Source organism: Ictalurus punctatus, chromosome 12 (assembly GCF_001660625.3).
Source record: "Ictalurus punctatus breed USDA103 chromosome 12, Coco_2.0, whole genome shotgun sequence".
Lineage (NCBI taxonomy): Eukaryota > Metazoa > Chordata > Actinopteri > Siluriformes > Ictaluridae > Ictalurus > Ictalurus punctatus.
This window is the reverse complement of record NC_030427.2, coordinates 19,478,711-19,494,330: the sequence shown is the minus strand read 5'-3', so window position 1 is coordinate 19,494,330 and position 15,620 is coordinate 19,478,711. Positions and strand designations below refer to the sequence as shown.

Genomic DNA, 15,620 nt, shown 5'->3' with positions numbered 1-15,620 from the left:
AGTATTTTTAAAGTCGCCCAATCTGGCAACCTTTCCATTAACAGTCTGTCCATGGCTCCCCCCACTGAAATTGTTCACAGAGGAACTATGGGCTTCTATTAATGTTTATTGAAGTTCCCATTTTTGGCCACTAATAATTCCATGGAAGCTACAGTATGTGTGGCAGCATGTGCTGCGCCCTGCGAAAGTGAGCCATCTAGAAAGGTGGGCAAGTCAATGGAATATCAGCTTATATTTGTGAATAGCAAAACTTTTTAAAATACCTGATCACTTAAAAGAGGTAAATAGTATTAATGTAATTTAAGATGTATGGAGTTCTGAGTGAGGCCTTTACGAAGATTATTACTACAAGCTCTGCAGACAGGGTTACCATCTTCTAAGTTTCCCTCAGCATTTTTATAAAATCCAAAGTAGGACCACACTTCGGATTTGGTCCTCTTGGAAAGTTGGAAATTCTCCCGAGCGCTGTCAGTGCCTTCCCCATGTTCTCTAACTGAACTAAATGATCATCCATCAACCACTTTATAGTCAAATATAAAACATGTTTGAATGATTTCAATGTGTATATCAGTACTTTTTGTACATTTTCAGCACATTTTAACAATACCGTGATAATACTGTTAACCATGATAGTTTTCGTCACGATAATCGTCATATGAAATTTTCATACTGCTACATCTCTAGTTTGCGGAAGTGGACATGCTCTGAATAAAAACATTGTTCAGTAGGCTAATTACTATTACTACTAATTACTATGAAATTTCTGCACCTAGAATAGCTTTAAACCAAATGCAAAACATTCACTGTTTTGTAGCCTGTTTAAAGAAACCCTTTTCTGACTAATTTGGATAGCATATGTGATCCCTATGCTAGCTTGCTAGCCTTTTATTTTATGGCAAATAGTTCTGAGCATAGGTTAATTGTGTTGGATTGTGCTATGTGCTATGTTGGATAAAAAACACTAGTGGATACAAGTGTGTATAGTCTACGTATATAAATAACGTTCATCAATCTGCCTGCACTGAGATGTCTCGAATTTGTTTGGCAACTGTTGTTAGGATGCAGGCTAACTCATTCATAGAAATGTAGTACTGTTCCATCTAGTAGGTCTTTCTGATACACACACTGTCTGTGTGGATTTATGCTGTCTGTAATAATCAGGAAATTTCCCAGTGAATGTATGTGAAAAAGGCATCAACCTCAAGCCTAGAGTTTTGAGAAGTTTTCAATCATCCTGTCTCAGGAAAAGATGCAGGTGAGCAATTATATTGCTTAAAGCAAGCGACACAGTCTGCAGTGGATTTTGCTTCTGCACACATTCAGCAGAGAGTCAGTGTAATGAGCTCGCGCTACAAGCGTTAAGGATATTGTAAGGATTGCTGACACAGCTAATTAGCAGAGGTGTTTAGTAAGAGCAAAGCTTCAGAATTACCCCCACATTGACTATTACCCCTGGCTTACCTCTGTGAAGCAGAGCATACCTCCTGTCCATCCCCAAAACAAAAGCCATCAAGAAATATGTAAAGAGGTTGTCATGCTGGTGTACATTCAACCATCAATCTCACCTGCTGCTACTGGATTCAGTGCCTTTGGCTGCACCTTGATTACAAGGACCGAATGACTCAACAGTGAAATACAGCTACTCACTTCTTCTCGTGCCTTTAGCCCTTGAACAGGTGACAGGAGCCAAGATTTTAACAAAATTAGGCTTGTGCAGTTCATTTAACCTTACTCATGAAGATGTTGAATAGAAAACTGCTTTTATAATAACCTCCAGGCACTGTGTATATTTAGTCATGTCCTCTGGCCTTGTAAATGCTCTTTCAGTTTTCCAGGCATTTGTGAATGAAGTACTTTGTGAAATCCTGAACCAATTTGTAATTGTGTACACAGATGACTTTTTGATCTTCTCTCCCTCTGAACATGAACATGCCCATTATGTCAGTCCAATGCTGAAAAAAAACAATAACGCAATAAAGCACTTTTGATGGATAAAGAACAAGTGGAGGCTTTGAAATCAAGGCCACAACCATGCACTAACAAGGAGCTACAAAGATGGCTCAGACGGTTTAGTTTGGTGGCAGCTCTATAACCTCCATTCTAGAAGGAACAGTGAAGGAACTGCTTATGATCTGAAGCATACCATCTCATCTGTGAAGAATGTTGGAAGTAGTGCTATGGCACAGGTATATATGGATTTGCATACTTTCATCTTAATTTTAGGGTATTTACATCCAAATCGGTTGAATGGTGTCAGAACCACAGCACTTTTTATATGTGGTCCCCCACATCACCCAAGTCGAACCCATAGACATTGAAATCACCAGATGCTGGGGTTTTTCCTGGTGGTGCACTGCCAGGCTTTTACTGCAACTGTCAGCAGTTTCTGCTTGTGGCATATTCCCAGCTTGGGGCATTTTGCCTTCAGCAAGTGAAATAGATGCTCAATTAAATTCAGGTCAGGCGATTGATTTGGCCATTGCAGAACATTGCACTTCTTTGCCTTAAAAGGTCTTCGGTTGCTTTCAAAGTATGCTATAATCGTATACCCTTAAGAATTCACCATACTGCTTTTGTCACCAGCTACATCATCAATACATACACAGGAACCAGTTCCATCTGCAGTCGTACATGCTCACACCATAAGATGAGGATATATGCTTCAGATCATGATCTTCTCCATAGTCTTCTCTTCCCATCATTATGGTACAGGTTCATCATTATCTCATAGGATGGTGTTCCAGAACATGTTTTGGTAAACTCTAATCTTAGTTTCCTGTTTTGAGGCTTACCAATGGTTTACATCTTGTGATACTTCTGGGCCTTTTAGTGTTCCTAAATAAAACCCAAAGAGCAATAGTTCTTCTTGTAATGAGAATGCCAGTGCAGGACATGATTGGACAAGGGATAAGACTGTCAGCAGGAACAGTCCTTCAGCAACTACATAGAGAGGGATATAGCAGGTGCATGAACACCGCATTACAAAGAAGAATACACATTTGAGAGTTCAGAGGTGCAAAACCATAGACAGTGGTCTAAAGATGTGGGGGGGAAAAGGTGATACTGTATATTCAGATGAGTCATCTGTCACCATATTTGTGTCTAGTGGGTTGGTGCATGTTTCATGTACCAGTAATGTTTAAATGAATTTTGAATAGTGATTTGCTTTTTCATGAAAGAGTACATATGCAAACTGTTTCATAGAAGCCTGTTCAGACAATTACAGTGCATCCGGAAAGTATTCACAGCGCTTCATTTTTTCCACATTTTGTTATGTTACAGCCTTATTCCAAAATGGATTAAATTCATTATTTTCCTCAAAATTCTACAAACAATACTCCATAATGACAACATGAAAGAAATTTGCTTGAAATCTTTGCAAATTTATTAAAAATAAAAAACAAAAAAAAGCACATGTACATAAGTATTCACAGCCTTTGCTCAATACTTTGTTGAAGCACGTTTGGCACCAATTACGGCCTCAAGTCTTTTTGAGTATTATGCTACATGCTCGACACACCTATTTTTGGGCAGTTTCTCCCATTCTTCTTTGCAGGATCTCTCAAGCTCCATCAGGTTGGATGGGGAGCGTCGGTGCACAGCCATTTTCAGATCTCTCCAGAGATGTTCAATCGGGTTCAAGTCTGGGCTCTGGCTGGGTAACTCAAGGACATTCACAGAGTTGTCCTGTAGCCACTCCTTTGTTATCTTGGCTGTGTGCTTAGGGTCGTTGTCCTGTTGGAAGATGAACCTTCACCCCAGTCTGAGGTCTAGAGCGCTCTGGAGCAGGTTTTCATCAAGGATGTCTCTGTACATTGCTGCATTCGTCTTTCCCTTGAGCCTGACTAGTCTCCCAGTACCTGCCGCTGAAAAACATCCCACAGCATGATACTGCCACCACCATGCTTCACTGTAGGGATGGTATTGGCCAGGTGATGAGTGGTGCCTTGTTTCCTCCAGACATGACGCTTGCCATTCAGGCCAAAGAGTTCAATCTTTGTTTCATCAGACCAGAGAATTTTGTTTCTCATTGTCTGAGAGCCCTTCAGGCGCCTTTTGGAAAACTCCAGGCGGGCTGTGGCTTCCATCTGACCACTCTACCATACAGGCCTGATTGGTGGAGTGCTGCAGAGATGGTTGTTCTTATGGAAGGTTCTCCTCTATCCACAGAGACACGCTGGAGCTCTGTCGGAGTGACCATCGGGTTTTTGGTCACCTCCCTGACTAAGGCCCTTCTCCACCAATCTCTCAGTTTGACCGAGCGGCCAGCTCTAGGAAGAGGCCGGCTGGTTCCAAACTTCTTCCATTTACGGATGATGGAGGCCACTGTGCTCACTGGGACCTTCAATGCTGCAGAAATGTTTCTGTACCCTTCCCCAGATCTGTGCCTCGATACAATCCTGTCTCGGAGGTCTACAGACAATTCCTTGGACTTCATGGCTTGGTTTCTGCTCTGACATACGTTGTTAACTGTGGGACCTTATATAGACAGGTGTGTGCCTTTCCAAATCATGTCCAATCAACTGAATTTACCACAGGTGGATTCCAATCAAGTTGTAGAAACATCTCAAGGATAATCAGTGGAAACAGGATGCACCTGAGCTCAATTTTGAGTGTCATGGCAAAGGCTGTGAATACTTATGTACATGTGCTTTTTTTTGTTTTTTAATTTGAATAAATTTGCAAAGATTTCACACAAACTTATTTCACGTTGTCATTATGGGGTATTGTTTGTAGAATTTTGAGGAAAATAATGAATTTAATCCATTTTGGAATAAGGATGTAACATAACAAAATGTGGAAAAAATGAAGCGCTGTGAATACTTTCCGGATGCACTGTAGACATATTGTAAGTCAGTATGAGTAAGTTCAAATATCACATCCATAACACTGCAATTGCCATGCCACTCTTTGTATTTCCTTTGATAGGTGCGGCTCCTGTACTGCTCACATGAAGAGGCAGAGCAGATTTTTAGGGCAGCATGGCTCTCAGGCCAGGCTACTCCTTCACACATGTGGTTTGCTGTGGGCCCAGCCCTTTCTGGACTTGGAGTGGAAGGTCTGCCTAAGGCTTTCTTTACTGTGCGGCCTCAAGGATGGCGAGACGAGCCACGTCGTCGCATTGCTAAAGGTGTGTCTATTCTGACGCATGGAGCCATGGCACTAAGAAGAGATTATGGTGGAGCAAGAGGGACAGGCTTTGCCGGGAACTGCATGACTGATGGCAACCAGACACAGAGGGTGCCTGACAGAATCAGGTAAAATGGCATAAGATGGTTTATGAATGTCCTTTATATGGGTTTGATATATCAAAACCAAATATCACAGTTTTCAGTCCATCAGGTTATTATGTCTGCCAAAAGTATCACATTTAATCCCACATGCCACCGCAATAACTATATTTTTTAGGATTGTGTCCAGAATACACTGGAAAACACGTTTGTGTTTTCATGGCTCTGATTCACAAGATTCAATTAATTTAAAAATGTGATCACTAGTTGATGATTTTAGAAGACTATTATGGCATTTTCCATATCTAGCAACCTTAGAATTCAGAATTATACTCTAAGGGAAGAATTGAATGAATTCAGGAATATATTTTCCATTTTTCTGCCGATTACAGGTTAACTAATTTTACCCAACTTAAATACAAAATAAAGTAGGTCTGTCATGAGAGGAAATCAGAACTGGCTTCTGAAGGAATAATGAAATTATAAAATATAAAATCTGTTTAATGGAATATTTCGGTCAATATGGGAACTTCTACCATATGTAGTATTTATCAAGTTATGAGCAACATGGGAAATTTCAGAACAATTTCAAACTATCACTATTTTATTAACAGCTAACTAATGTAGTTCATGATTTAAAATGGCTTTTATATTTCTGTTTATACTGACTTGTAAGTGAGGCTGAATTACAGTCCTATCATGGAGCTACCACAATGCACAGTTGTAGGAAAAACATGTTGAATTTTGATCATTTGTGGATTCTGGTCTTTCATTTGATGGGGATGAAACTTCAATCCTTTCTTTCTTTCATGGAGCCATTAACAATATTACAAGTGCCACAATGCTAAATTGTAGAAATAATATGTTGAAATTTGGTCAGCTATGGATTCTAGCCGAGGATTTGATCGTGGAAGACACTTAAAACCTTCCTTAGCATTGCTAAATAATAAGAGTAGTGTGACAGCATTCTTTGTCAAACAGTGCTTTAAAGTGCACCTGAAATTGGTCCCCCCGCCCCCCCGAGACTCTATTATACCTGTCTCTTACTGTTATGAGCACCAGTATGTGTTCATACTATAGCTGAAAAAGAAAGCAAAAATATAGTTATGGAGATGTTCTCATTTTAATTGAATTTTCTGGGAAAATTATGAGTCATATCTATTAATTGCACTCTAGAACCACATATGTCTACACAGTAGTAGCACAACATTCATTAGTATAATTCACTGCAGATGTGCTATACTTACCACTCACCTTCTATGACTTGAGATGATGCCCCGCATTTAACTCAAATTAGAAGGTGGCGTGTCTCGAACACCGGTTTGTGAATGGAGGGCGACTCCATGCCAAGTTCAAATTTGAGTTAAATGCGCGACATCATCTCAAGTTGTGGGATGTTGGGCAAAAGACTAAACTGCTGTGCATTACAACACAAAGCGGGACGTCTGGTCACCGTACCATCATTACCCATCAGAACTACAGCAAACTAAGGCAACTCATATAGCTCAAAATACAAAGCACGTTTTTTCTCGTGGTGACAGAGTCTGTGTTCCAAATGGTATAAATCACCCTCCGAAGAGCACTATGAAGGGAGAGTAATCAGGCTAGTCATGCTAAGGGATGAAACGGTTACTGGTTTCATGATAAACCACAATAAAATTTCCAGACAGTTAGTATTACCGTGTCACATTTAATTATCGATAAAACCATGTGCGATTATCGTGATTTGTAAAACTCACGGGAAATGCTGTCCTCACACCCAGCATGAGTCTGACGCAGGCGCAGCATGCAACATTGTTTTTTGAGCGTGAAAACCGATGCTACAATTTAAATAAAATTTGAAATGTGCGAAAGTGAGATGTGCACAGCCCCACTGGCATTCAGAAGCGATTTAAAAGTGAGGGGAAAAAGAGGTATTAAACACCAAACGAAGTGCCAAAGATTTGGTCCTCTTGGAAGGTTGGAAATTCTCCCAAGCGCTGTCAGTGCCTTCCACCATGTTCTCTAACTAAATGATCATCCATCCATCACTTTATAGTCAAATATAAAGTATGTTTAAATGATGTCAGTGTGTGTATCAGCACTTTTTGTACATTTTCAGCATATTTTAACAACACCGTGATAATACTGATAACCGTGATAGTTTTGGTCACGATAATCGTGATATGAAATTTTCCGTTACATCATTAGTCATGCTGTAAGATTGCTTGAAACTGAATTTCCAATAAAAATGACTTAAAAATTGAGTTCCGAGTGACCATTATTAATAGTTTGAAAGTAATTGTTTTTTCATTGTGTATAAATATTAAATGAATGATTTAAGTAAAATCTTGTGTGCTTTATTAGACAATTTTGAATAAGTGAACAAGACATTCTGTAGAAGTAATCAGTTTTAATATTTCAAAACTGATTTACCATCATACACTGTTAATTACAATAACTAGCTGAAAGAACTATTGCTAAAAATAGAACGAAGACTTGAGACTTGACTTGGACTTGGGCCTCAGGAACTTGTGAACATGTCTGCTAAGGTACAGTACTGCCAGGTAGTGTATCTTAAATGCTGGTTATTGGTTACTATGTAAGTCAGTCAAGCACTCATGAACCTGCTGTCACTCATACCCACTCATACACTCATTCCACAACATATGGGATTTAATCAAACCTAAGAAACCATTTCTTAGGGACTTGAAAAATGAACAAATTGAATTTGGTGAGTAATGTCCTGAGGATAGATTTTTTCAATGTGCATCTGTACTGCATGTTTCTAAAGAAGTGTCTTTCTCATTGCACCTCTATGTCTCCCTTTGCCTCTTTGCCTATCTCTCCCTCTCTTTGTGTCATGCAGACAATTCCACCTACCTTTGATTTGTATTTGACAACCAATACTGGTGGAAATTGCTGACCTCCCCTATTGTCTATCATAGTTAAATGATATTATATAATAGTATGCTCTATAATAAAATGCTATAAGTGGATCAACTTGACTTTTAATGGAGGAAGCTTCCATGGAACAACTTCAGTCAGTTCTAAACTGAAGAACCATAAACAAATCTGTTTTAAAAGCCATCCTTTTCAATGTGTCACCAGAAAATGCTGAACTGATTGAAGGAAGGTTATGGAAAGATTCCTCTATCTCTATCTCTCCTCTATTTGATATGGAACATACCATTCCTCAGTTGGATTTGACAAGCTAGGGGCTCTATTTTCATGCTGATGCAAATATAATTTGCACCATCGTAAAATGCTGGAGATGCACCTGCCCACGACCCAAGTGGAAGCCTGGATAGCATAATTCCACCAGTCCTATTGTACACTCTGTAGGGTGAGGCTGGTTCATACCAATTACTTTCTAGCTGCACTCATATGCTGCATTTGATGATGCAGGTGGTTATAGATTATTATGTCATATAAATTAGAAGGGCATGTACACTGTAGGGCCATAATACCCAGTCCATGGAAATATAGCCAACGCTATGAAAAGTCAGAAAGGAAGAGTGATTCGTTTGTGTAAACAGGCTGAAGAAAGCCATTTTCCCTTGGACTTGGTGATAAGCGAATCTCCCAAAAGCCCATAGACAATTTCAGGGTTAAATATAAAAATGAGCTGTGCCTATCCAAGAGCTTGTCAGTATGCAGCATTAGATAGGCATCAAATTTTGCAACTCTGTTGCCTTGTGGAAGTCCACACAGAAATGCTCTGAACTGTCTGTCTTGGGCACAAGAACAATGAGTGTATTCCAGTCACCCTTAGATTCCTCTACTACTCATATCTAACACTTTTCTTTCATATATTGTAATGATTTATATTCCCGGTATCAAGTGGATGGGTTTTGAGTCTGGTGCCTTTCCATTTTGAGCCTGGTGCCTCGCAAGGTTTATTTCTTGTGTTCTCTAAGAGAGTTTTTCTTTGCCACCATCAGCTATGATCGGATTTCTGTAAAGCTGCTTTGTGAAAATTTCCATTGTTAAAAGCATGCTCAGCTAAAACTGAATTGAAACTGAATGGGCTGTCTCTTTGTGGTGTTCTATGATATCAGTGCACCCACTCAGGTAAGAAAACACATCTGAAAATTCATCTTGCATGTGGGCAATCTCTGCTCTCTGGGATGGTGAGAGATCCAATGCAGAGTTGGGTAGTAACACACAACATTTACTTTATTACATTTATTTGAGTAACTTTTTTGGAAAAAAAATACTTTTAATCACAGAAATGTACTTTTACTTTGCTACATTCGGTGACATTCTTCTGTTACTGTTAAATGTTAATGAATACATGTAGTTTTAATAATTAGTTTAAATGATGTATAATGAGGTCACAAGTCTTGCCATATACTAGAGTGGTCTAAATGCGGACGCGACAAGCGTTCACTTTTTTAGTGGCTCAGTCCTGGAGAGGGGGAAGAAGCGAGCATTTTGAGGGTGACAGAACGCACACGCACACATGTAAAAGTAAAATTATTGCCTACTATACTCACGTCAGATCCTGTGGGATTAGAGGGATTTGATGTTTTGGAAAACTCCAGTCCCATTCACCTTTTTACCATCTCCAGAGCAACAGGGACAGCCTTGCGCCACTGTTTCAGGAGATTGAGGTGGTAGGTCTGCCATGTGCTTCTCCTGTCCATTTGTAATACCTCATAGTCACCCTCCCTGACACATCATATGACCTTGAAGGTTCCTTGCCACTTGATGTAATTTTGAGCTAGAGGTGGTGAGTAATATGAGGACTTTATTTCCCAGTGCAAGTTGTCTCAATGGACTGGGCCTAAAAAAATTGATGAGTGATGAGTAGTCTAGTGTGTTGTTTTTCTCTCAGGTCCAGGATGGACTGACCTTTTACTCGGTGTTGGACCATCCTCTCAGCTTTCTTGAATTATATCCAGCAACTACTCCTTAATAATTTATGTGATATAATGTGAATAAGCAATACTCTTGTGCTGACTGATGTAATGGCTTGGTGAAATCCATACCAATTCTTTTGAAGGGGATCTCAACAAGGGCACACTGGCACATTTGGGGTGCCTGGCAGATGCCTGGCACTTTTTTGGGGCCAACAGTCGGACCACAGTTTCTCCTCTTTGAGTATCCAGAGTCTGTACAGATTGTTATTAATAATTTTTTATATTTTTTTTTAAGTAAGGAGAGGGGAAAGTTATGCAACCTCAACTTGACGAGAGGTGTGAGGAGAGCGGGGGAATGCGTCTTCATCTGCAAGGTGAAAGTGAGCTGTTGCTTGCCATCACTTAGTCACAGACACAAAAGATACTATGAAATGTGTCCACTGCCAAGGCCAAGCACACCTTAGACCACTCTACATGTTGGGATCCATATAGTCTAACTGCTAACTGAACAAACCCATGCCAATCCATTCCCAAAATTACTGTCTAGGAAAGGCGGGGATTAACCTCGTGGAGTACTGACTAGAATTCTTTATGTCACTTCTGCATTAGGGGAACAGGAGTGGGCTCATGGCATGTCTATTGGGACTGCAGAGAACTGGAGGATCTGACCCACTTCCTTCTAGCATCTGCTGGGCAATCCCCTTCCCCTTGGAGCACCAGACCTGTGCTAGTATTTCTCTTTTCTTTGTGGGGTAGTCCAACTAGCCCTCAGGCAGCAGATTGCAAGCCTCTAGCTGGGCTACCCTGGTATGCCTCAAGGAATATCAAGGTATGCTTCAACATTGTCCTGAGGTGTCAAAGCAAGGAAGCTCATCAACAAAGACGCAGGAAGAGGTGATGAAGCTCCTGAGGAGGGCTCAATCCGCAACCTGCACTTATGCAATCTTGGTGTACATCTCATTCTGTTGATTCTGCAGACGGAGAAGAGGTGCTTCTGCTCCTGCAGGTGGATGAGTGACAGGATGATTTGGGCAAGAGGACTCTGTTCAATGTCTACATTACATTGCTCTCTGAGCAGCTCCTTGGTTTCAAAACCAAAGCAACAACATCTGCAGTATGGCACTTGGAGAACACTGCAGACCCTTCAAGCTCACTTGCCACAGACACACACACATGCTCAGTTTACTGTTAAGGGCAAGAGAGAGTTTGAGGTCACATAAATATACTTGGGACAACAGGGTTCAGGTGTGCTACATCAGTCATTGCCCCACTACATCCTCCGTAAACACTTCCCTTCAAGTGCAGACCCATGGTATACCATGCCCCACTTGCTACACGGAAGAGCTGATCTGATTGGATATTTCAACAGCACATGTAACCACACCTCCACACCTCTTGTATTCATTCAAACAGGATTCCAAAGATACAATATGCCAATTGTATGGTTTGTTTTGGCATGTGCACTATGCCAAAAGTCTCTATCTTGGTCTTTGTCACAGTCACTGTCATTCTGTCTCACTTGTTACTCCTCTACCAATCACTGGTTTGTCTTCCTAGTCCTACCATGTACATCTGTTTTTAAAAATATTTTTCTTCTTTCATCCAGTGCCCTCTGCCCTCCTCTCCTCCTTACTGCTGCATGATTTTGATCTTATCTCTTTCTGTCTCATCCTTTCGCTTTCTCTCTTTTTCTCTTTCTTGGCCTCTTCCATGGTCTCTCCTCTTATCAGATTTGAATTGTGTCTCCTCCCTACATCTTTCCCCACAGGCAACTCTAAAAGGGGCACACGTTCGTTGTCACTTTGCATACAAATAAGGTAATTGGTTACAGTGAGAGAATGTGCTGGGAAATATCACATACTGTCAACAGACAAGTGCTTCTCCCCCTAGCTTTCTCAGATGTGTCATCATGCATGCAAATGCACTCTTATTTCCACTACAAGAGGAGCATGTTTATAAAACCGCAGCCGACCTGCAAGATCAGATTCAGAACGCACACAGACAAACACACTCACACAGACATATACTGTAGGTTGATTCGAAAAACAGAAGAAAAAAAAACGTTAATACATTTGACACTACACCACTGGAACACTAGTGGAAACACGGTAACTGTGGGAGTCGACCAATTTAACTGTTCATGGACGACTACTGTTACCTCTCTAATTGTCAAGAACTGAGCCAGTTTTGATTAGCTCGATTAAAACTGGTAAATAGATAAGCACAAAGGTGGGCCACTCTCGAAATGTTCGTAATATTTGATGAATAGCTACATCTGTTCTGCTTTAACTAAACTCAATCTGGTGGTTGTTTCACCCAAAAATGATATCAGTACTGTAAGAAAAATATTGGTAATAAATGTAAAAAAAAATTTTGTAATCAGCCTGTGTATAGTGGGACAAAATACCATGCCTCCATCTTACATTACAATTACAGGGCCTCTGTATAAGACAAGAACAAAAACAAACAAAAAATCCCAAAGTGACAGGAGCAGCATAACAATAAACTTGGGATTCAATAGTTAAGATTTAAACCTGCCCTTTTTTTGTGATACCACTCCATTAGCCACACATTTTTAATGACAGTATGCAAGCTTGAACAGGTGCTTTCTCATTCACTCACTACTTCAGTTGCAATCAAAGGCTTGATAGCCACAGGCTGCAGAAATAATGGTAGTATGCAGTTTTGTACACACTGATAATATAGCTTCATTTCCAATTGAAAATGCTCTTTGAAGAACTTTTTGTATATCCATACACACAGACTAATTCGATGATGAAAGTGCAACGAGCTGTTATTAATATGCACACGTAAGATAAACAACTATTAACCGTAATATTGATGCAGCACTGAGCCACTGAGTCTTTTTTTAAAAATCTCTGTCTCCCACACAATAGTGTGATGGTGAAAGAGATGCTGCTGTCTCCAAATTGCCAAACTTTTTTCCCCATCTCTTTGGCTGCTCCCGTTTAGGGTCGCCACAGCAGATCATTCGTCTGTATATTTTAATTCTGGCACAAGTTTTACGCCAGATGCCCATCCTCACCCAACCCTCTGCATTTTCCAGGGATGGAACTGGCAATGAGAGTGCACTGGCTCATACAGCCTTCCAGTGACTGGGATTGGTTCCCTGACCGAGAATCGGAGAATCGGGATGAGAGAACCACATACTAGCCACTAGTCCACCAGGGAACCTCCAAATCTCCAAACTAATGCTGAAATAAATGCTGTCAACTTTGCCCTCTGTGGCTCCATCTTTGCGTTTTCTGCCCCTCTGTCATCAATGTCTGCTTTCTGCTGTTTCCCATACTATCACTTTGTCACTTTTGTTTTGTGTTAGCCATGCCCATTTTGCTCAGCTGAGTGTGATATGTCTCTATTCAAATTATATAATAAATTTTACAGGCTAAGTGTCATATCACAGCAAACCAGCAACTCCATTTCCCAGAATACACCAACAACTACAGACATGGCCGAAGAGGACCACACTTCACACACACACACACACACACACACACACACACACACACACACACACACACACACACACACACACACACACACACACACACACACACACACACACACACACACACACACACTTCTGCCTTATCCTTTGGACTTGTTGTTTTTGGATTAAAATATCTAACTTGCACTTGCTTCTGTCTGTGCCTCCTTTACGTGACACTAAGGCCAGCATATTTTTTTCCAATCACTCAACTGTGCAAATATATAGACACCCACATAATGGTCAGAGATGGACCTTTCCATCCATCCTTTAATTCTCAACCAATTGCCATTTGTCTGGACAGCTCCTGATTCTTGTTCAAACAAGTATATTCTCCCTTGTGCTTTTTGTGAAGTGTTAAAGTCATGTTTGAAGCTGCATTCCTGAGCTTTAAGATCTTATTTAACGTTGTTAGGTGTTTCTTGTGAAGACACAACAGTTGAGATTCAAAGATGAACCGTGACTTATGAGAGTGCTTCGGAGAATGTGTTTCATGTTGCTTCTTACTATCCTCTGGTACCACACTTATGATCTCCTTATAGTGCTTTTGCTTTTTTGCCCTTGTATTGCATTCTTCACTGTACATTTGTCTTGATGAGAGATGTCCATATTTGGATAGAAATTGCTCAGTGTTGTTTGCTCACACTGCATTGTAAGGCATTAGCAGAACACATGTAATGTCACTGGTTGTGTCGCTATGACAACATTGCAGGGGGTGAGAGAGTCAGAGAGGAAAAGACGGGAAGAGAGACGTAGACACTGTCAGTCTTCAGATTCTTTTGATTTGAACTGCATGACAACAAGAGAAGTAAGATATAAGTGGTAAGATATGCATACCATGATTGAGGTATTGAGGTGATGATTTTACAATCTGTAAAACACACAAATTGTGTGTGTGTTTGTGTGTGTGTGTGTGTGTATGTGTGTGTATGTGTGTGTATACATTAAAGAGATGATGCAATTTAATCAATTATTTACAGGGAAATGTGTGACGTCTACAACATTTAAAGAATATCACTGGTAGTAATTGGTTGCATCCCATTACCTGGGCATTGAAACGCCAGATTACTTTACTACTTGTCCTGACCAGTATGCTGAATATCAATATAATTACTTAACAGAGGCTCTCATAAACTATGGATAACATATCAAGTGCCATTTACGATCCAAGATCCCATGCAAAATTTGATCCAAGTGACAAATCTCATTAAAACTGGACCAAAAATCCATAATACAGTAGGGTGGAATAAATTTAAAGAACGAGGCCATGTTGCTAAAAATGTGGACAATTCACAAAAAAATTAATATTTTAATAAACCTAAGACAAATTGTAGGTGAGGGAGACAGCTCCCATTTGTGTTTGGAAATAGAGAAGCATTTCTTCTTCTTTTTTAAAAATTTTTATTTAGTGGCATCCCAAGTTGCTCATTCTCTGCATTTCAGCACAGCTTAAAGGGCTTGTTGTCATAGCGACTCAGTGAAAAAAAAATCTCAGACGCATCGTAAGAGCTCTAACCAGTGGAATACTGAAAATGAGGCAGTAGTGTTGATGAATTATTTAAAATGTGTAATAAACATGAATTTTCCATTCCTGTTGTGTTCCATCCCTTACATGCATCTGTATTTAGGTCTTAGTTTGATTGCACAATCATTGTGTATAAAGAACTTGGATAGTGCCTTTCTCATAACCATGGTAAAACAATCCATACAAACTGAAATGTCTGACATTTAAGCTATCTAGCATTAATATTAGAAAACAAGCATGTTCTTTTGATGAAATAATGAGGTAATCAATGGCTAATACAGTACAGGGTAAACTGATGGAGGTGGATTGGTTGAGATAATGTTATACTACTATGAGAAGATGTGTGGTTTGACTTGAGTTTTGAAAGAGAAGAAGGGAGAGTCAAAGTATTGTTGACAAATTCTCTTTCTTACAAAACTAAAAATGTATGGTAGAAATGGTAGAATTGTGATTTCACAGTATTTTGAATCACAGTATACGCAGGAGTTAAATTGGGTGGGAGCATATGGGAG

General features: G+C 40.0%; 1 protein-coding gene across 1 annotated transcript in view; it reads left to right on the top strand.

The window, feature by feature from the left end:
- Window positions 1-15,620, top strand: part of grin2da (glutamate receptor, ionotropic, N-methyl D-aspartate 2D, a) — a 123,002-nt gene that overhangs the window by 64,799 nt on the left and 42,583 nt on the right. Inside the window, exon 4 of the mRNA XM_017480785.3 lies at window positions 4,930-5,258. Coding sequence (XP_017336274.1) covers window positions 4,930-5,258 — 329 coding nt within the window. The remainder of the gene's footprint in view (window positions 1-4,929; window positions 5,259-15,620) is intronic.